This window comes from Podarcis gaigeae (genome assembly GCF_964106915.1).
Source record: "Podarcis gaigeae genome assembly, chromosome: 13".
Classification (NCBI taxonomy): domain Eukaryota; kingdom Metazoa; phylum Chordata; class Lepidosauria; order Squamata; family Lacertidae; genus Podarcis; species Podarcis gaigeae.
This window is the reverse complement of record NC_139689.1, coordinates 38,928,609-38,949,964: the sequence shown is the minus strand read 5'-3', so window position 1 is coordinate 38,949,964 and position 21,356 is coordinate 38,928,609. Positions and strand designations below refer to the sequence as shown.

At 48.3% G+C, this 21,356-nt stretch overlaps 1 protein-coding gene across 8 annotated transcripts in view; it reads left to right on the top strand.

Moving 5' to 3' along the window:
- Positions 1-21,356, top strand: part of SHANK1 (SH3 and multiple ankyrin repeat domains 1) — a 104,226-nt gene that overhangs the window by 63,463 nt on the left and 19,407 nt on the right. For all 8 annotated transcript variants that reach the window (XR_014557424.1, XR_014557425.1, XM_083708943.1 and 5 more), the window contains 2 exons: positions 1,716-1,791; positions 20,228-20,310. Coding sequence is in view for 6 of the 8 variants with exons in the window: in XM_083708943.1 (XP_083565069.1) it covers positions 1,716-1,791; positions 20,228-20,310 (159 nt within the window). In the remaining 2 variants the exon portion in view is untranslated. The remainder of the gene's footprint in view (positions 1-1,715; positions 1,792-20,227; positions 20,311-21,356) is intronic.

Sequence of the window (21,356 nt, the reverse complement as noted above, 5' to 3'; positions counted from 1 at the left end):
ATGAATGCGATCTAAGCGCATTCTCCCAGACAGAATTGTCCTACAATATGTTGTTACTACGCCTAACAGTTCAAAATGAGCCTCACCAGCTGCAATGTGCGAAATAGCAGCCTGCGCACTAGATGGTGCCTTCATCATTACTCGAAAGAAGAGGCAATTCCCTGCTCAAAAGAGTTCTAGAGTGGCAGAGGGCGGGGGGTCGGCAAGGTGTCAATAAGGACATTTATGTTCAAATGTATATTTATACATATGAACCACCCTTCATCCTCATAGGTGCAAGGGTATGTACAAGTGATGCGACTAAACTAGTCATACCCGGATAAAATGCAATACCCCCTTCCGAGGAAACTAAACACATTTTAAAACAGTTAAAGTAATAGAACGGACTAACAGCAATCACCTGCACTTAAAGGGCCCAGGCAAATACAAAGGTTTTACTCTGATGCCAAAAGAATTGTAGTGTTGGCACCAGTCATAAAGTATTATTATTATTATTATTATTATTATTATTATTATTATTAATTTTGTAAGTAAGACCACAAACCTAACTAGCCTGCACAGTTTTTTACTACCTTGCTGGGGTCTGGCAGAGGAGGGCAGCAGAGATCCAGCCTTCCTGCAGCATCCCAATACATTTATATACAGGGTCCAAGTAGGGGGTTTCCCTCCCGTAGCTGCCTGTTTGGTTTCTATGATGGGTGCAGAGGAGGAATAGTCCATCCGTAAGGCAGACTGAGATAGCCACCTCCAAAGGCAGAATCCATGGCAGACCTCCTCTGCCACAACCAGAGATGTAAGGAGAAGCATCTGCATTAGCTTCCGGTTTTTGGAGCGTCATCAGAGACCTCTGCGCAGTTCTGCGGGGCTCTCACAAGATCTCACCGCAACCTGGAGGTTACAACCTTCGGCGGGAGCAGCACAGGAGGTTGTGTGGCAAATGCCAGGCAGCAAAATGGAACGGGCTGCCCCTGGGATGCAGCACTCCACCAGCTCATTTGCTCGCCTACATGGAAGTCCCTGTCACCAGTGACTACCAGGCATTGTAGATCCAAAGCTACTACTAACCACAATACAGTTGTACCTTGGAGGTTGAACGGAATCTGTTCCAGAAGTCCGTTTGTCTTCCAAAACGTTTGGAAACCAAACGTTTTGAAGCTCCTGCAGCCAATCGGAAGCCGCAGAAGCCCTGTCAGATGTTCGGCTTCCAAAAATAGTTTGCAAACCAGAACAGTTGCTCCTGGGTTTGCGGCGTTCGGGAGCCAAAAGATTTGAGAACTAAACTGTTTGATAACCAAGGTATGACTGTAATAACATGCCACCAGTGCACATATGTGCACATGTGTGTGCTAAGGGCAACTGTAAAAGGCAACCTCGGGGTCGCCTCCAAACACAAAAATTGGGGCTGTATTTTACTAGGGACAAATGCCAGACAATAATGGCTGCCCCTGGAAAATAGGGACGCATGCAGTCAGCTTCCCTTTGGCTCCTTTTCCCTCTTCTCTATGGTGGACACACTAATAGTTTCCCCTTTCTGACTGCCTCCCCCCCTTTGGACATGCCACCAGCTGCGCTGAGCTTGTGCTGCCACTCACTGGCTGCCAGAGGAACCAGCAGGAAAAACAGGAGGTTCCAAAGTTAAGAAGGAAAATGCTGTCTGTGTAGCAGGTGCCCTTCTGCAACCCTAATCCCCACGCCTTCTCTGCTTTGCTTTACAGAGAGCCGCAGTGACAAAGCCAAGCGACTCTTCAGGCACTACACGGTTGGCTCCTACGACAGTTTCGATGCCCCCAGGTGAGTGGACGGTGATCCCAAGAGGTTAGGTAATCTGTGGTTGTGTGCAAGGTGGAATTGTGTTGAAATGTGGCCGTGCAAAGGTGCACAGAGTTTAAGTGGATTAACGGTATAAAGGCCACACTTTCTGGTGACATCTTACTCATATCCAAATATAATCAGTTTCTGTGTGTTGTTCTTTAGACTCATTCATGAAAACCCATACACTACCTCCAGTCCAAACAGCGAAGTTTTCTGATTTTTGTGAGTGAAATTCTAGGACAGCCTCTCTGTGTATGCTTGCAGCATCAAATCAATAAGCCATGAAATGCATGCGCAGCTTGCCTGTGAACACAGCCCCTTGCTGCCTCTTTGCGCATGTGGTGAAACAAACCAGAAAGTCATAGTTATGCGTAGCTTCCTATCATGTGAAAGCCAAGACAAATATGATGAACAGCTTCCAAACAAGCAAGGAAGCAGTTCAAAATCGGCGTCTGAATCCTGTCTACTTTGGGATTTTGTATAACAGGGAGCTATGAGTAACTGATGTTTCCTGGCTTGTTTTACTGCTCGTGTAAAGAGAGGTACCAAGGGATATGCTTTTGCATATCTTGGATTATTAAGCCAAGATTTGGTCATGCAAATGTGGCTGTTGGGTCAGAAACAGAGCAAAAAAACCAAAGGATTTCAAGCTAATCGAGAGAAAAAAGCTAATTTCAAAACTGTTGAAGTTGAAAACTTTTTTTGCAATTTTGCGGACAGTGGCTATAAGAGGGAATTATAACTAATTAACAAGTTGCTACTGATTATTAATTAACTAACCTTAACTTTTGGAAACATAAAATAATTTAACTTGCTCTTTGAGTTGTGGAAGCAAAGTATCCATGAGTTCAAGACAACTGGATATATTTATTAGGGATATCAGGTGATTTTTCTGTTCTGTGGGCTTCAGGCCCTTCCAGACAAGAGCATCTCTGGGAATTTGGGTGGATGCAATAAAAGTGGATTTAAGCACTCTGTCGCCCCAGCACAACAAATCCACTTTGAAAAAGAAACGGACTTTTTCCGCCTAGGAGAGTGGCAAGGAAACGCATTGGAAAGTGTGAGATGAACACGTGATTCACAGAGGTGCGTGAACATCCTGCAGATGGATCAGAACAAATACCTGTACTCAAAACAGACCAGATATAATCTAACTTCTGTATAAGGTTTGAGAAAGCAAATCAAGATGAATGCTCAATAAATAGGTCATCTGTAGGAGCCCACAGTGAAATTGGTGTAAGGGGCGTCTTTAGAATTTCCTCTGTGGCTTCTAGAACAGCCGCAACTTGAGACTGCTGAAGCTCACGAAGAAGAAGAAGAAGAAGAAGAAGAAGAAGAAGAAGAAGAAGAAGAAGAAGAAGAAGAAGAAGAAGAAGAACTACTTTTAGGAAAGCTTAGTGAGATTGCAACCTATGCTCAGTCACCCGAGAGCAAGCCCTGTTGAACACAGTGGGACTTCTGAGTAATAGGGCATGGGATTGCTCTGTGAATAGGATTTGCTTCATACTTGGTATATAACTGTGTTTGGGAGTTGAGAAGGAACAGGTATTGATCTGCTTATTACGTTCCTCTGTAGTGTGTGGCTTGGCTCATTTGCTTGAGTCACATAGTGATGTGCTCGACAGGCATTATGGTGTGATGCGTTCGGTTTACTCTGGCTGACTGCTTACAGCAGCGATGGCCAAACTCGGCCCTCCAGCTGTTTGGGGACTACAACTCCCATCACCCCTAGCTAACAGGACCAGTAGTCATGGATCATGGAAATTGTAGTTCCAAAACAGCTGGAGGGCCAAGTTTGGCCATCACTGGCTTACGGCATTCAAGAGTCTGAATTATTGAGAGTAAAGAGGGAACGCACAGGACGGGCACTAGTGCATGTAATAAGAATGGATTGGATGGTTGTCTCATCCTTTGCAGCCTGGTGGTTCTGTCAGGAGTCTTTGAAGGCTTTGCGGTGATTTCAAGTCAAAAGGTGGGATATGATAAAGTGGGAACCTCGTGCCAAAGAAGATGAGAAGGAGTTGTTTGACAGTAGAGCGGTCTCCCATGGGAGGTTGTGGATTCTCCTTCCCTTGGGGTTTTTAAGCAGAGGTTGGATGGTTGGATGGCCAACTGTGATGGATGCTTTGGCTGAGATTCATGCCTTGCCTGGGGTTGGACTAGATGATCCTTGGGGTCCCTTCCAACTCCACAATTCTACGATTCTATGACTGCTTTCTACACACAAGTTTAAGGGTCATGTTTGTCTGCTGCAGCAACGAAGAGTACTAGGGCACTTTAAAACAGGGGTTGCTAACCCCCAGTTCAGGGGCTTGTGATCCGCTGCCGCCCTGAAGCCCCTCTCCCAAATTTTGGTGATGGCAGCAAAAACAAAAACCAGATGAAGCAGAGACAGAGCTGGGGTGGGTGGAAACCCCGCACACTGATGTGGATGGAAATTACCTCCTCCCCGCTCATCAGATTGATAATTTAATTAGCAAAAAGATAGCAGTAAGACCCCTACTGCATGAATCACCTGAAGATTGCTATGGATTCATAGTATTGTCGTTGGAAGGGACCCTGAGGACCATCTAGTCCAACTCTCTGCAATGCAGGAATTTGCAGCTGTCCCATGCGGGGTTCGAACCTGCAACCTTGGTGTCATCAGCACCTCGCTCTAACCAACTGAGCTATCCAGGCTGTTGAGTGTGCATGTGAGAGATTGTGGGGTAGACGCACCCCTTTGGGCCAAACCCAGTGCTGTTACTTGGCCCCTGGAGGATTGGCCAAGATGAATGGGGCCCTAAAGCCAAACAGGGTTAGCTTTAAAGACCGTCAGATTTATTATGACACAGACTTTAGGTGGACGAGAATCCACTTCATTCAAGGCAGCAAACCCTAAGTGACTGTGATTAAAGGTTTTGTTTCCTGATTCCCATTGGACGGTTAAGCTGATTTTGCTTTACCTGCCTTGGCTTGAAACATGTTGGATTATGGGTAACGTGTGCATGCCTGTCAAAAAGAATAACATTTACTAAGAAACTGCTGAGGCCCCGTATGGATGGAAAGAATGCATTATAAAGCCAGGAGTAGCATAAATGTATTCCCATGATGGATAACAATGTCTTTTTAAGTTATAATAATTTTTATTAGTGGTAGTACTAGTAGTGGTGGGAGTGGTAGAAAGCATATCTCTATGGCTAGATGCCTTACAGTTGGAGAAGGAAAAAAACAAAAGACTTCCCAGAAGCTAAAAATCTAAAGGATTTTCCTTTTTTCTTTTGCACGTCCCAAGTCAAATAGTAAAGTAAAGGTAAAGGGACCCCTGACCATTAGGTCCAGGCGTGACCGACTCTGGGGTTGTGGCGCTCATCTCGCTTTATTGGCCGAGGGAGCCGGCGTACAGCTTCTGGGTCATGTGGCCAGCATGACTAAGCCGCTTCTGGCAAACCAGAACAGCACACGGAAACGCCATTTACCTTCCCACCTATTTATCTACTTGCACTTTGTTTTTTTCCAAGTAATTTTTTATTGTTTTCCTTACATATTCTTTTCCAACAAATTGTATTAATAGACTGTAAAGATTATGGAAGGAGGGTTCGAGATTTACCGGATGCATGGCTTTAAAGGAAAACTTGCTAAAAATGATGTATAGATGGCATTTGACGCCAGTAAAATTAGCTAAAATGTATAGGAAAAAAGAAAGAAAATGTTGGAAATGTAAAAAGGCAGATGGGGACTATTTCCATATGTGGTGGACCTGTGATAAGGTAAAAAAAATGTTGGGAATCAATTTATAATGAACTCAAAAAAATATTTAGATATACTTTCCCCAAAAGACCGGAAGCGTGTCTATTAGGCTTAATAGGAACAGAAATTAAAATGGAAGATCAAAATTTGTTCATGTATGCTACAGCTGCCGCAAGAACCCTTCTGGCCCAAAGATGGAAAGTACAAGATATACCAACTATTCAGGAGTGGCAGGCGAAGTTGATAGAATATGCAGAACTTGCCAAACTGTCAGGGAGGATCCGGGACCAGGGAGATCAAAGATACCAAAATAACTGGAGTAAATTTATTGAATATTTAAAGAAGAATTGTACCTCCAATGTATAATAGTACTAATGTGAGAATGATGTGCGCGATAGAAATAGGATAAATATACCAGTTGTGGGGAGGGAGGGGGGTCGCGACTCGGCAGAGTCAAAGGGAATGTATGGTGTTATTACAGTTCAGAGAAGTGCAGATTTCAAAGGGTAGCTGTGTTTCAGTCCTCATATGTTTCCGGAATTGGAGAGCTTTATAATGAAACGTGAGCTGAACTTCATTTCTCCCATGCACCCATGTGCTCCTTTTGCTTCTTAAACCTCCCCAGGTACGGCAGGTACAGATTTTAAACACCCAGATCTGCTAATGTCGCATCTACTTTGCCTCAGCTGCTGATTTAGGCAGATGCAGCTACTCTTGTTACATCTGGGGGCAAGAATATAAAGCAACCTGTCCTGGTTCTGCTTTTGACATATTCAGAAAACTCGGCTACTTCAGGTTTTCAGCTTTGTTAGGCACAAAACCCTGTGCAGCCGCAATCCTGGAGGACCAGGCAGTTTCAGCTCCTAAAATAAGCAGAAAGGCCTCTCTTTGCCTCTAAGTAAAGGGTGGGAAATCTGTGGCCCTCCAGCTGACATCTGTCCCAGCCACCATAACCAATGGTCTGGGATAATGGGAGTTGTTGTCCAAACCGGGGCCAGCCCAAGACATTTCGGCACCTGAAATGGCCTTCCCTCACTCCCCACCAGGAAAGAAGGGGGTCAGATCTACATCAGGGACAATGAGGGAGGGGGATAGAATGATTGACGTTGAGATCTGCCGCGCCAGGGGAACCCTGCCGCCTGAGGCTGCCGTCTCACCTCGCCTCACAGGTGGGCCGGCCCTGTGTCCAGTGACATTGTGAAGGCCTCAGGTTCCCCATCCCTGCCTCCCGTAAATGCACAAGTTCCCACTGCTTGGGCCACTGGCGAAATATCTCTGAGCTTCTGTCTCCTACATCTGGAGGAGGAGGAGGAGCCCAATTTTTCAGCTCTCTTATTAGACTAATTATGGTAGCACCCACCACTTCCAGATCGAGTTACATGAATCATTTACTCGGCACTTACAGTGCACAATGTGCTTTATTATCTTTACCTTGATTAGCCTCTCAAGAAGCCTGGGAGATAGATGGGGGACTGAGACAGAGCCACTTGCCCAGGGTCATTCTGTGGAGTGGGCTTTCTCGGCCTAAGGCTGCATTCACAGCACATTACTTCCTCCCCACCCCCCATCCCAAAAGAATCCTGCAGGCTGCAGTTTGCTAAGGGAGCTGGGAATCGTAGCTCTGTGAGGGGGAACTATGGTTCCCAGGATTTTTTTTTGCTGGGGGGGGGGGGGAGGGAAGCCACGTGTTATAAATGTATGGTCCATGGTCCATGTCCATGTTCCATATTCTGCCAGACTGAGTCTGCAATCCTCTCATTCAGAGGCTTTTGCCCTTAAACGCAGCCTAAAAATATTGTAAATGCACTACGTTGAAACCACTCCCATTGTGCCACCATACTCGCTCCTGTTGGAGTTACTGCATTCTCCGGATTCCCAATTGTATAGACCTTTTCAAGTGTCCCTATTTTCCAGTGACAGTCCCGGATTTACAGAACCTGTCCCGGTTTCTGGTTCGATCCTGGAATGTCCTGCTTTCCCTTAGGCCAGGGGTCTGCAACCTTTAAGACAAAAAGAGCCAATTGGAACCGTTTCCGAAGAAAAAAAACTGGGAGACGCAAAACCATTGCGACATTTAAAGCAAATATATCTCTGGAGCCGCGATCTGACAGCGGGCGGGCGGGAAGGTGACGTCGGGACGGTGCATAACTAACGCACGCACCGCCCCCATGCAACGTCACAGCCAGTACAGCGCCCGCCACAGTGGGGAGTGTCGGGGCGCACAATGTGCCTCCTCCCCTCGCTAGTATCCGCCCCGGAGCCACGGCAAAGGTGTAAAAGAGCCACATGCGGCTCCAGAGCCGCGGGTTGCAGACCCCTGCCTTAGGCCGTCCCTATTTTCATTGGATAACTGTTGGAGGGTATGCAATTTCACACTCTCCTCCTCTTTTCCCATCCTGGATCTTGAAGGGAGCAAAACTGCAGGCCCAGCACCAGGCACCTGCCACTCTAGGGAAGTGGTTGAGACCCAGGCAGTGGCAGGGCCCACCTGCGCTAATGTCTTGCGGTTTGACAGCCGGCCAGTGATGGGTGTTGCCTGGGGAGATTCCTGGGGGGCCACACAGAGAGGCCTGGAGGGGCACATTTGGCCAATGCACCTGAGGTGTCCCATCCCTGCTTTTGCAGGAGTTTGAACCTGGGAAAACACCTATATTGAAAACACGTGATCTCTCCGTACTTCCTCAGGTGCTAACTTTTGGGTTTTGTGGAACTTTTGAGTTTTATTTTTATTTTTAACGCTGTAGAGCAGGAGCAGGGAAACATTTTTTTTCAGACCAAGGGCAGTCTTCCCTTCTGAGCAACCTTCATACAGTAGGCTGGTTTCTACACACAATGACACACCCTTGTATATCCTCCAGCCAGGCAAGGAAGGGGCATCCTCAGAGTTCAAGGACACATTCCAACCAGGCAAAAGCACTAGGGGTGCAAAGCAGGGCCTGTGAGGGGAGCAGAGGCGAATTTAGGGGAGCACGACTGGTTCAGTTGCACTGGGGGCAGATCTGCAGAATCACCACAGGGGACGCCACAACTATGATTTAGAATAGAGCTTGAGAAGGCAGGAGGAATGAATTTTGACATTGCACAGGGTGCCCCTGAACTTTGAGATCCCAGAGTCCACCACTGAGGGGGGTGATTTGAGGAGGCTGTGTGCAGTCTGCAGAATAATTCAATCGGCCAGCTAGGAGAGGCCTGAAGGTCCACATTTGATCCCTGGACTTGAGGTTCCCCATCTATGTTGTAGAGCTTTTAAAATGGGATTGCCTGCCTGTCGCCTGAATTGATACAACCCACTCTGCCGACTCCATACCCTCCAACATTTCTCCTGTGAAAATAGGGACACCCTATTCCATAATAAAATAATAATAATAATAATAATAATAATTATTATTATTATTATTATTATTATTATTATTATTATTATTATTTTACTATTTGTACCCTACCCATCTGACTGGGTTTCTTCAGCCACTCTGGGTGGCTTCCAACATATATAAAAACTTAATGAAACATTAAACATTGAAAACTTCCCTATACAGGGCTGCCTTCAGATGGCTCGGATAACTCCATACCTGCCAACATTTCTCTGATGAAAATAGGGACGTCCTAAGGAGAAATGGGACATTCTGGGATCAAACCAGAAACTAGGACGGCTTCTAGAAATCCGGGATTGTCCCTGGAAAACAGGGACACTTGGAGGGTCTGCAAGTCAGGTCTCTTTCCCCTCATCCAACTGGTCTGGTAGCAGCACTTGGCACCCTCAGGCAACTGCCTGGTTCCGAAAGTCTGGTGCAACTCACTGGCACTGATTCCTGCCTTAAACCCCATCCCCCTGCTCACCCAACAGGAGGCAGTTACAAGGAGCTATCTAAATTTCCCACAATGCCCTGGAGTTACACTCAGCTTGGCTCTGTGGGGCATTGTGGGAAAATTTAAACCGGTGCCGTCCAGTGCCACACCACAGGGTCTGATTAGTGGGAGGCTCACAGACATGGGAGAAGACCCCCCAAAAGACACTGTGCTGAGGACCCCTTCAAATCTGGAGCAGGCTTTGATGTGCCGACTCAAAGGCCTGGTGGAGCAGGTGATTGCCGCCCGCTAACCTGCTTCCAGGCCCCACGACCATTTCCCAGTCCCTGCAGCTGCAAATGGTTACTGGACTCTGTCTGTAGCTCCCCAGCCTAGGCTTCTTAAATCTTGTACATATTACCGCTGTCTCAGTTTACAGGCCTCTTGTCAGCCCATAAATAAAAAGAACTGACAAGAGGTGGCAAACTTCCCAGGTAGATTAAAAGTCTGATGTAGACTCAAGATTTCTTAAGTCCTCTCTGGGCACGTCTTAAACTGAAAACTTAAAAGCTGACTAAAGTAGTCCATTCTTAGAACCTGACAAGGGCAAACCATACATTTAAAACCCCACAGGGAGGAAAAATGAGAATTTGAAAACAGCAGGTGGGGAGAGGATTAAGCACCTTCTCTCATTCTCCCTCACCTTAGATTTCATAGAATCGTAGAGTTGGAAGGGACCCCCAGGGTCATCTAGTCCAACCTCCTGCAATGTAGGAATCGTGCTCTCAGCCATCCCTGGGTGGGCTCAAACCAGCAACCTTCTGGTTAACAGCCAGGCACACAGATCTATTGCACCACGAGGCTTCCTTGCTACCACTTCCCTGATATCAATCACAGTTTCTTAAGGGTTACTGGCTTATAGTTAACACACTTTTGTGTGTAACATGTAGTTTACCCCTGATCCTAATTGATACACCAATTTTTTTTTATTTTAAAAAAACACATTTATGCATTTTATATATCTTAATACATCCGTTATACAATTGTCATCATTTATCTTACACTCTTTGACTTCCACACACATCCCTCCATGAGGTCTTACTAAGTACTTTCTTGGGTATTTCCCCTTCTACTATACTCAATAAGAACATCTCTGGTTTCTTGGAACCCTTAACATCTTTTTTAGTTCTGAGTATATCATCTCCCAATATTCTTTGGCTTTCTTGCAACCCCACCACATGTGTATAAATGTCCCTTCAATCTCTTCACATTTCCAACATAAATTGGTGATATACCCATCTTCTATGACTTAGTGTAACCTCCACCCCCCACCCCCCATGTACACTACCGGGATGACAGGCTTCTTTGCTCTCTCTCATGCCCCTTGACCCTCTTTCACCAACAGTGGTTGGTGCCCATGCAGACTATAGGGCTGAATGCAGGGAGACCAACAGTAGGTGGAGCCAGACCCAACGGCAGGCAGAGCCACCCCATAGACTGGTTGTAAAGAAAGAGGCAGCTGGCTGGGGACAGACTGAGGTTGGTGGGTCAGGGCTTCATTCGCCCTAATGGACTTACCTCCACTGTCATTCACCCTCTCCTGGCTCCATAAACAGCAACATAAAAGAAAAAGTGCTAAGGTGAACAACTACAAATGAAGCTTGTCACTTTGCTGTAGCCTTCCTCCTCTCCTGCCCGAAACCCTTTTGTTTCACCCCAAAACTAATATCATTACTATAGAGTCAACTCATATCCCCTACTCTAGTTTCCAAGCCATATGTTCCTCAACTCTCCTTACTGTCCTGATATGCCCCAAATTCTGATCCATGTCCCCACTTGCCTCTGAAGGAGGAGGAGGGGGAGTTTGGATTTGATATCCCGCTTTATCACTACCCTAAGGAATCTCAAAGCTGCTAACATTCTCCTTTCCCTTCCTCCCCCACAACAAACACTCTGTGAGGTGAGTGGGGCTGAGAGACTTCAGAGAAGTGTGACTAGCCCAAGGTCACCCAGCAGCTGCATGTGGAGGAGCAGAGACACGAACCCGGTTCCCCAGATTACGAGACTACCGCTCTTAACCACTACACCACAATTCTGACCTCCTCCCCCACAACCCCAGCCATTCCCAGGACTGGCAGTTCTGCCCTCCTTTGTGACCCACATGCCACAGGGAACATCTCAGTGTTCTGATGGGGTTTTTTATGTGCACGACTGGCTCCCTTCGTCTGTTCCTTCCCTCGGGCTCCTCAATCTCTGTGACCCTCAATCTCAAACCACTGTCCTCCACAGTTCAACCTGCGCTCTGCCCCACCCTTCCCCGTCGCCCTGGATCCTTCCATTTGGCTCTCCCTCCCCAGCAGACCCAGTTATTCCGAGCCTGTGTGCCGCAGATGCTCCGATTCGCACTGCGCTGTGTTTCCTTCTGTCGGCATATGTCCTTGAGCTCAGAAGGCAGGCAGTGCATCCGAAACTGGGCTGGCTTTGAATCTGGAAACGGGAGCGCTTGATTCGGAGCTCTTGGCCGAGGTGCCGCCGCGGAGGGTCTGCTCGCCCGTGCAGAAGCTCACCCCTCCTTCTTCCCACCACGGGGCTCGCACAATTCCTGCTTAGGGTTCTTGGTGCCAAGTGGCTGGATAGGCCCAGAAGCCCCTGGGGCAGTGGTCTTTGCCTGCAGCCAGACAGAGAAGATGGGTCGTGCCAGGATGCCAGCGGCCACGTGAACCAGTTGGGCAGCACCATGGGGACAGATGTGACTGGGTGAGTGGCGTGGGTGTTAGCCAGGATGGGCAGTGTGTAACGGGAATGCTTTGGTGGCAGGGAAATAATTAGCGCACGTCTCCCCCCTTCCCTGTTGTGACCCATTTCGCTTCACCTGTGTCCTGACCTGCTTCTGTAATGGGAATAAAATTTGAAGTGGGAGACTTGTTTGCTAGGGCAGGACAAGGTTCACCCACCAATGGGGGAGATAAATCTCTTGACTTCGAAGAACTAAGAAGCATAAGTCATGAGAAGGCAGGTGCAATTGTTGCAGGGAAGAGTGTGTTGAAGGAGAAGGCTGTTAGTTTTAGAGAGTTTGCACACTGTGCCTTGCAAAGAGCTGTGCATTGTTACTTCACCGCTGTGCGTGCCAAGTTCCTGAACGTTGTGTGCCCATGTAGGAGAGAAAGACTGAGAGCTTATGCACACTTGACGTTTTGTCCCATTTATCCTGCCCAGGGGGCAGAATAGTTTTAGTTTTCTACTGCGGCAGCAGTTGCTCCCACCTTCTGTTTTGTGTCAGAAATAGGCAGTTAGTTTCCCCTTCATGCTGACCTCTTGTGAATCACCTTTAGCCACTGCTTAACGGTAGGCTCTGAATTTATGAGGGCAAACCTGCAGCTGAAATACTGCAGAGGGGAAAGCAGCCTTGGCTGGGTGGGCAGGATGAGAGAGATTAAGAGAAGTAACATGTCCAGAGGAGGAAGGGTTAAGCACACACACACACACACACACCGCACACTGCTTCTCTTCTCAAAAATGGGCCTCTCCCCAAAGCTGTGTTTCATTTCTTTTTTCTTTTCTTTTCTTGCTTTCCTTCCTTTTATTTCTTTTTTAAAAACTCTTGAGCTTTTATTGCATGCATCTGCAAGTAACATGCCGTTTGCCCCCATCTGATGAGACAAACATCACCACAGGTAATGTGTCACTCTAGTTCAGTGTGTGCGTCACCTTATCGAGATCGTTTCAACATTACTGACCTTGTGACCGTGTGCCTTTTGCATACATATCAATATCATGTCCCTGCACATTCCAGCAGCCTGAAAAATAGCATCTCCTCCCTCCCCCAATCAACTTTTGTGGCTATAGGAATGTGTGCTTTTCTTTTTAAAAATATATCACAAGAAGCATTGAAAAGTATCTAATTTGTCTGATCTACAGCACAGCTACTTGAGTGAACCTCTGCCAATTGGGGGTGGGGGTGGGACATGTGGGGCTGCTTTCAATGGCATATATTGAGGGTATTGGTGGCTCAAAGCCTTTGCATTGAAGTTTAGCCTTGCTTAGTGATAAATGCCTGCCATTCCATTTGTCAAAGACTTCTATGCACTCCAGAGGAAGATATCCTTTCCCTTGTTCTGTTATGTTCTCTGGGGACCCCACCCCCAAAGCAACTATCTGTGTAGCCTATCATGCAAATACCGTATGAACTATTGTGCAGCCTTGCAAATATATCTGTGTAAGTTATTATCTTGTTTGTCGGCGCCTGTGTTAGACATTTGTGACCTTTATAAAAAGAACCACTTTTTGTAAAAGGAACACCTTCACGGAAATTTCCTAGAGGAAATTCTTTAAGGTGAGCCTGCCTGCTTGTATGTGTGAGTGTGCAAATATGACTAGCCGTACATGAAGAATACTACCTTTGCATGTCTGTGAGAGAAAGATGGTGGGTGGGTGGGGCGATGGTGCTGTTCTGCAACCTGAAGGATGCTACAGAGAGAGTTGCATGCTGGTTGGGAAGATAAAGCACAACCTTACCTGCAAAGGTTAATTTATAAGCACAACAAACTGAATTCAGCACAACAAACTCCCAAGTAAACTTTCACAGGGCACCAACGCTGTGTGCTAAGAAGTAACGCTCACTCACCAAAACTGTATTCACTGCCAAGTTATGCTGCACAGAATTAAGTTATAAAATCTGTGTGTGTGGTCCTATGCACATTTTTGCTTGGAGGCGAATCACTGATACTTGTAGCTTTATCCTGAGCGCGCGTACTCTGAAGTAAGGGTGAATTCAGGTGCACCCTGTGATGTATATGCAGGAACTACGTGGAATGTAATGTGTATTTGGGACTGTGATGGGCTCTGTTGTTCCTGAATGAAAAAGCAGCTGTCGAAACCTTGCTTGCTGAAAACATGGCGGCAATGGAGCCATTCATGCATTTGGGGTCACCTTGTCCCACTCATTGCTGATTTTCTATCCAAGGCTCCCTTCCCTGAATACCAAGGGGGAGCTGCAGCTGGTACTGGTGCCACTGCTTAAGGGAGAGTTGCCTAGCCCCAAATGCAGCTATGGCACCAGGAGCAGGGGACTAGATAAAGAGTCCCTTCTCCAAACAGCTGCCCCAATTCCAAAGGCAAATCCATTCCCTCCTGTGGCTGTTCCTATAGGGACCCGTCATCCAGTGCTAAAAAGTCCTACTGTTGGGAGTGAGGAAACCTATTTATACAGTGATCCTAGAGCTTTTTGACAGGAGGATTCAAGTGAGAGAGGGGATCATAAGGGAGCTCTTTCCAGAGAGATGGAGCCAGCTGTTCAGAAAGCGAGCCATTGTCTTAGACCCAAAATGCAGTTTTGTTACAGAGTGGAAAGGCAACCGTAACTGGCTTGGCCTTGGTGGTTTCTATTTCCACAGGGTATCCTCTCATACGGAACAAGCCCTGCTGGTTTTGACTAAGGAAAGGACATTCAGTCTAGCATCCTGTTTCCCATAATAGCCAGCCAGATGCCTCTGGAAAACCCACAAGCAGAACACGCTTATTGCCGCCACCCCCAGCGGATAGAGGCTTCTTCCTTTAACTACCGTAGCCAATAGCCACGGATAGTCTCATCCTCCGTAACTTTGTCTAATCCTCTTTTATGGCCATCTAAGATAGCGGCCCTCGCTACTCCTTGTGGCATGGGGTAACAAAAAACATGAATGAGGTGTTGGGGTGAAGAAGGGCCCTTTGGCTCGCCTGTCCTGCCTCCTCTGTTGTCATAGGGTGCTGCTTTCCAACTGATCAGGTAGAGCGCAAAACAGTCTTAATTGAGGAAGGATTTGTCTTGGGGGGTGTGCGTTTGTGGTGGGAGGGGGAAGACCATGAGCATCATGTCTACTGCAGTCTTTACTTTCTCAAAAGAGAGGTGCCCGAACTCATGCTTCTCTCGTGTGTGTGTGTGTGTGTGTGTGTGTGTGTCTCGGGTGCACGTGCGCTCTGCTTGCGGCTACTCGGCGCCAGGCGCTCTGCACATGCTCAGAGGCGCGGGGCTCCCTCTCGCCGCTACCCACGACCGACCGAGAGGTTGAGCCAGCTGGGCCAGCCAGCCAGCCAACCAACCATCCGGCCGGCCTGCCCGCTTCCTGCAGTGCCGCGGCATCGCCGGGTGCTCCTGTGCGCAAGGGGTTAAGCAAGCGTGCCGGCTGGTCGGCGTGCGCTCTCCCGCTCGCTCCGGCGGCGGTGGCGGCGGCGGCGTTGGACTCGGCTCCTGCTGCCAATGAACAAGGCCGGCAGGCCGGCCTGCCCGCCAGCCCCCCGCTCTTCTTCTCCTCCTGCTCCGTCGTCGTCCTTTCCTTGCTTCCTTCCTTCCTTCCCGCGGTGCCATGATGTGAGTATGGTGCAGCCCTCCCGCCGCTGCTGCTGCTGCCGCTACTGCCGCTATTGCGCCCCCCGCCCGCCTCCCCATCCCACCGCGCGCCCCTAGAATGTGGCTGGGCCCCACGGCGGCGGCAGCGGCGGCTGGGGGCCTGGGATCGACGGCGGCGGAGCCATGGCCCGCTACGACGGCGGCGGCGGGAGCCAGCAGCAGCAGCAGCCGGCCCTCTCGTCCAGCTGGCCGGCCCTGGGGCCCCGGCGCCGGAGCGTCTGGTACATCTACAGGTACGGTCGGAAGAGGAGCAGGAGGAAGCGGAGCAGCCATCGGCAGGCACGACCGTGGGGCCCTGGCCCGTGCGGCGGCGGCAGCGGCAGCGGCCTCCCAGCCCAGCGGAGCCGGCCCCCATTCATGCCTCGCGGGCCCCCTTCCCCGGCGCCCCATTCATCCCTTCGCCTCGCGCCCGCCCTCCGCAGCCCATTCACGCCCGCGCACCCGCCCGCCATTCATGCAGCCATTCAGTCAGTCATCCAGCGCCGCTGCCGGCTCCCAGCTCGCGCCCTCCGCGCACAACGCCTCCCCCGCTCCATGCATCCGGCCATTCAGCCTGCGCGCGCCCGCCCGGATTGATGGATGGATGGATGCGAGTGGGAGCCACGGGGGGACGATGCTGACGGTGTGTGATGGGTTGAAGGTGCTTGCCAGAGAGATTAGGTATGTGAGCGCGCGCGCGCGCGAGGCAGCGAGGGAGAGTCCGGGGGGGGGGGGGAGAGATTAGCATGCCTCTTACGGAGAGAGGTGTGTGTGCCTGTTTTTGAGAGGATTGCGCGTGTGTGCGCGCGCAGTGTGCGTCAGTGAGGGCTTGTGTGTGCGTGTGCATGCATCTCTACATACGGGTCGGGGTGTGCTGTGTGTATGGTTAGGTATTCGTCTACACGGTTTGTGTACCTCTATGGCTGCACAGAGAGCGTCTGGGAATGATTTGTGCAAGGTATGCATGGTAGTGCCTCTGTGTGCATGAAGATTCTTGAGGGTGGGAAACGACATGGGTGTAGACTCTCTCTGTGTACACTGTGAAGTGGCTATGGGTGCTTATGTGTCTGTGAAGTTTGAATGTGTGTGTATGTGTGTGCACATCTGCATGGGCGCCATCCGCTGCATACAGCTTCACTATTGATTAATGCTGCCGTCATAACTGTATTGTGCCCTGAGATTAGGGTGGCTGAGGAGTTCTGGGAAGCAAAGTATTGTATGTGTGCATGTGCCTCTCTATGATGTATATGTGTTAATGTCTGGTCTATGCATATGTACAGAGCTGTGTGCTGGTAAGCAACACACATGCATTCTGGATTATGGTTTGTTCTGTTCTTCATAGTAAAAGCCTGGCCCTGTGGAGCATGATGTGCTATATCCTCTACACATACTAAACAACACTCCTTCCAAGCATGTGCATTGGTTATGTACACGTGTATTGATATATCTTTGTGACAGTCTGTTGCATGCAGACAGTTTTACATACAGGTTTGTTCATGAGTATAGTATGTTTTAAATGTGATCCTCCTCTCCCTACCCCCCAGTTCACCTTTAACATCCATATGAAAATTTGGGCAGTTGCACGTTGTGGTCTGTAGATCCAAATGTATATATTTGGTGCATGCACATAAGCTTAACTTACTGTGTGCATACAGATTACTGTATACGGAGTCTGCATTGACTTGTGAACATTTGAGCATAACATGCATGCTTCAACGCATGCTGTCACATTTATCATATCAGCGTGTTAACCCTTGAATACGTACACCAGTCCCTGCATATATTATATCTAACGGAATAAGCCATGCACTTTTTAATTGGAAGATTGAGCTTCCAAATCCCTTTACAGTTACACTGCAGTGTTGAAAACTGCAGCTGTGTGCAGCTAGGTTTAGTTGTATCTTGGATTGGGCCTGTGAGGATAAGGAACAAAAGGGAGATCTTTCCAAGGCCTTGTTTTGCCATGGGTTTCTTCAGAGAACTCATATATGTGTTAAATATATGTTAATGTTATGATACGATGATCTCATCAAAGGAAAACTGTTCTGTCACTTGCAGTTTGCTACCTTAGGGTGCTGGGTCCGGGTGTCCAAAATGCTGGGGGGAGAGAGGTTTTTGCTTCTGTAAAGCACTATTGCGATAAGTGCCCTCGCTTCAGAAGATGGGACTTGGAGCAAGAAATGTGAGCCGCTTCCCTGTTCTTGTTCCTTTCCACTGGTTGGGTCCATGTGGATCGCTAGAATCTCACGGGTTCTAGCCTCAAGAGGCTTGGCCTTGAACTAAGATGCTTGATGGTCCTTTCTCCAATGCTTCTCTCCCAGGGATATTCTGTGCAGAATTATGTTTCCCTAATGTAGAGGATCTGTGTGAAGATAGTGGACCGGGAGATGGTGTGGTGTTTTCTTTGCTTGTGCCCCTTATACTTGGAGGTACATGGAAGCCCAAAGTGTCAGTCTAGCACATGACGAAGGTGCATTGTTTTGGTTATTGGGTGGCATTAGAGACGCAGTAAAGTAAGTATTTGGAGTGCTGAGCATCGCTGTGTTTCAGGTGGGGATTAGATTTATACAAGGTGTGAGGATGTTATCACCATGCATGTACATGCTGGGGCTCAGGAGTTCACTCGTGAGCATGGTGAGCTGTGAGATGGTGTCTGTTCACTTGGCACAGCTTTCCCAAGTCTGCTCTGTATCCAGGAAATCTCCTTCTGTCGGCAGCGTTGCTATCTGTGGGTGTGGCAGCATCGCACATTTCTGTTCACTGCGTGTTGCTTGTATGTGTTCGCCTGCCAGTCAAAAATGTGCTTAAAAAGAGCACATCTCTTACACACATACCTCTTAACCGTGTCCAATATGGACTGTGTGTGTTTCTCTTTCTAATGCTTTGTGCGCATTGAATAGCACCTGTGGTACGGTGCGCTAAGGGTATTCTTTCTACAGACTCAAGTAAATATGGGATAGGTTAGCGACCCACCGGATCAAGCTGCTCACCAGCCACGTGTATCGTGTGGCCTGCTAGATGCTTTGATGGCCTTCGTGTTTCTGCAGTCCTGGCAGGCAACAAAAAGAGGTTTATTAAGTCCGTGGTGGCACATGACCTGTGGGCTAAGTTTGGCTCAGTGGGCCTGTTGTAGAGACTGCTGTGGGTGCATGTTGTAAGGCCTGTAACTGGGATCCATGATGAGGGAAGTAACATGGAAACTTGGAGGAATGCTGTCAGGGCAGCTGGAGTGGCAGTGCTTGTGGTTATCGACTAGAATTGTAGGATTGCCAAACAGGGAGCTCCTTCTGCTGTCTGTTTCCCTGTCAGATTGCTGTCAGCAGTGAACTCTGGATTCTTGGGGCGGGGGGGGGGGTTGATAGTACCAACACAGTGAAGCCTGCAGAGTACCTTTGTCATATCCAGTGAACTGGATTTATGGCTGTGTGCCATTCTAACCACACAGTGCTGTGTCTATCAGCAGCAGGCACTGCATTTTCAGTTTTGCAGTACTGTGAAGTAGTTATATTTGCAGTGCCTGAAGCCTGTGCAGTACTTGTGGTTTTGGTATTTGCAGCTAGAATAAATGGCTGCCTGCACTGTGGCACTCTTTCTGCAGTACTGGATAGGGTGGCTGAACAGTGGGCTTTATATTTTCAGTACTGCTCCAGACTTGCAGTAGGCTCTGGATTTGAATGTGCCATGTGCACTGGGACTATGCAGCTTCTTCTGCATAACCTATGCCAGTCTGATGCAGTGCCAGTGAGCATACATGGTACATTTTGTGTTGCAGAAGTGTTGCCCTGTGCAATAAGCCCTATTTTCTCTGTGTTGCTTGTAACAAAGGTTGTGCAGTGGACACTGTATTTGGAGTATATGTCTGTGCAGTGTTTTCTGTACTAGTCATGCTGCTTTCCTGTGTGCTAGATTTGCACTGCTACAGCACCATGCAGTGTATATTTGCAATGCAAAGATTGTGCTTTGCTTTTTATAAATTTGCTGGCAAAGCTGTAGATAGCGAGCACTGTGCAGTGCATTCCAAGGGGGTAATGGGTATATTCTGTGCACTGACATCTGTATTTGCATTGAGCGTGTGCTGCTTGCATCAGATGTTGTGCAGTGTCTTCTAGGTTTCCAGAACCTAAGCCCTGTAGACCAGGGAGGCTTTGCACTTGCATTTGCAGTGCTAAGGCCTCCTACAGCAGGAACAAGTTCAGTGCTATTTCCCTTTGCATTGACCCTGTTTGCCCTTTCAGAACCTTGACAATGCGCTGCCTCCTCTAGTAGGTTCCATTGTTAGTGTGCAGTAGGTGCCATATTTGCAGTATCAGAACTTTGTCCAGCAATGGAAAGGGGAAGGAAGAGAGATCTGGAGCCAGCAAGTTCTGCAAACCAGGTGCACCGTGGATTTCCTGCATGAGTGATGCTGTGTTAGCAGTGTGGGGCAGTGTATTACGCTCTAGTTATTCTTTGTACATTGGAAGAGTGTCTGAGTCGGGAATTCCCATTGGAATGTGGCTGCCTCCTAACCTGTCCTGTTGTCTCTTTCCTTTGCAGTGACTACATCATTAAAGAGAAGACAGTGCTGCTGCAGAAGAAGGACAACGAAGGATTTGGCTTTGTGCTAAGAGGGGCCAAGGGTGAGAGGGGGAGTTAGCATCACTCTTGGACACTAGGGCCACCTCTAGCTGGCTGTCAAAGGAGCCCAGGTCTACACCGCCCGCCTGCCCACCTCCACTGCTTTCCCCTGCTTCAGAGCACATGAGCAAGCTCAAAATCAGTTAATGAAGATTAGTGACTGCTTAACTGGCTGTGGCCATTCTTATAGTAGGTTGAGGAAATGGTGGGCATAGGGAGAGTTGATAGGAGGCCGATAGCCTGGGAAGATGGGAGTTGCAGTCCTGCAACATCTGAACGACCAAAGTTCTCCTTCTTGGCCTAAAAGAAACAGTACCAGAAGGTGCTGAAATGGATGAAAATTGATGCGAAAGGCTGAGTACAAGGTGGAAAATTCGGTTTTCCAGGAGAGAAAGCTAGGCTGGCTCTGGATATTTGGCTTACCTTAAGCTAGAGAGCCAAGGTGTAAGCTGTGCTAAAAAATGAGAGGTGCTGGGGCTGACCTTCACCTTGCAGGGATGACCTTGACGTAGAAAGCTGCCCCCTAGACCCAGATGCGTGTGGCAGGGGCTGGTCATGGCCTCGAGGGGGAGAATGGTGCTTTGCACACACACAGAAACAGTGTTTGAAATTAGCCAGGCGCTAGGCGCATTTTGCACCTGGCTTTCAAACACTTGTGGATTATTGAATCTGGACTGTTTGCATGCACTAATACCCCATCCTGTAGAATTCTATCCATTATATTTTATCTGCACAATCAGAATGAATTTATGGAACCAAAATGCTTTTTCTGTGCAGCCTGAGCATGAGCACTCACCATTAAGGAAAGAGGTTTGGATAGGCCAGAATATATGTGGACTGTGCCTGGATCAAGTGGCTTTTCTTCTTTTAAGTTCCCAAAGCTAGCTCAAGGTTGTCATCTGAACTAGCCAGATGTTTAGCTGAGAATCAATCACAGCCAGTCCATCATTTGAAAAGTAAGACTTTGGATCCATCTTGCCCCAAAATGGCAACTAGGCATTTTGCGCTGGCGATTGTAACCTTGGTTTAAGGAGCCATTTGGCGCCTA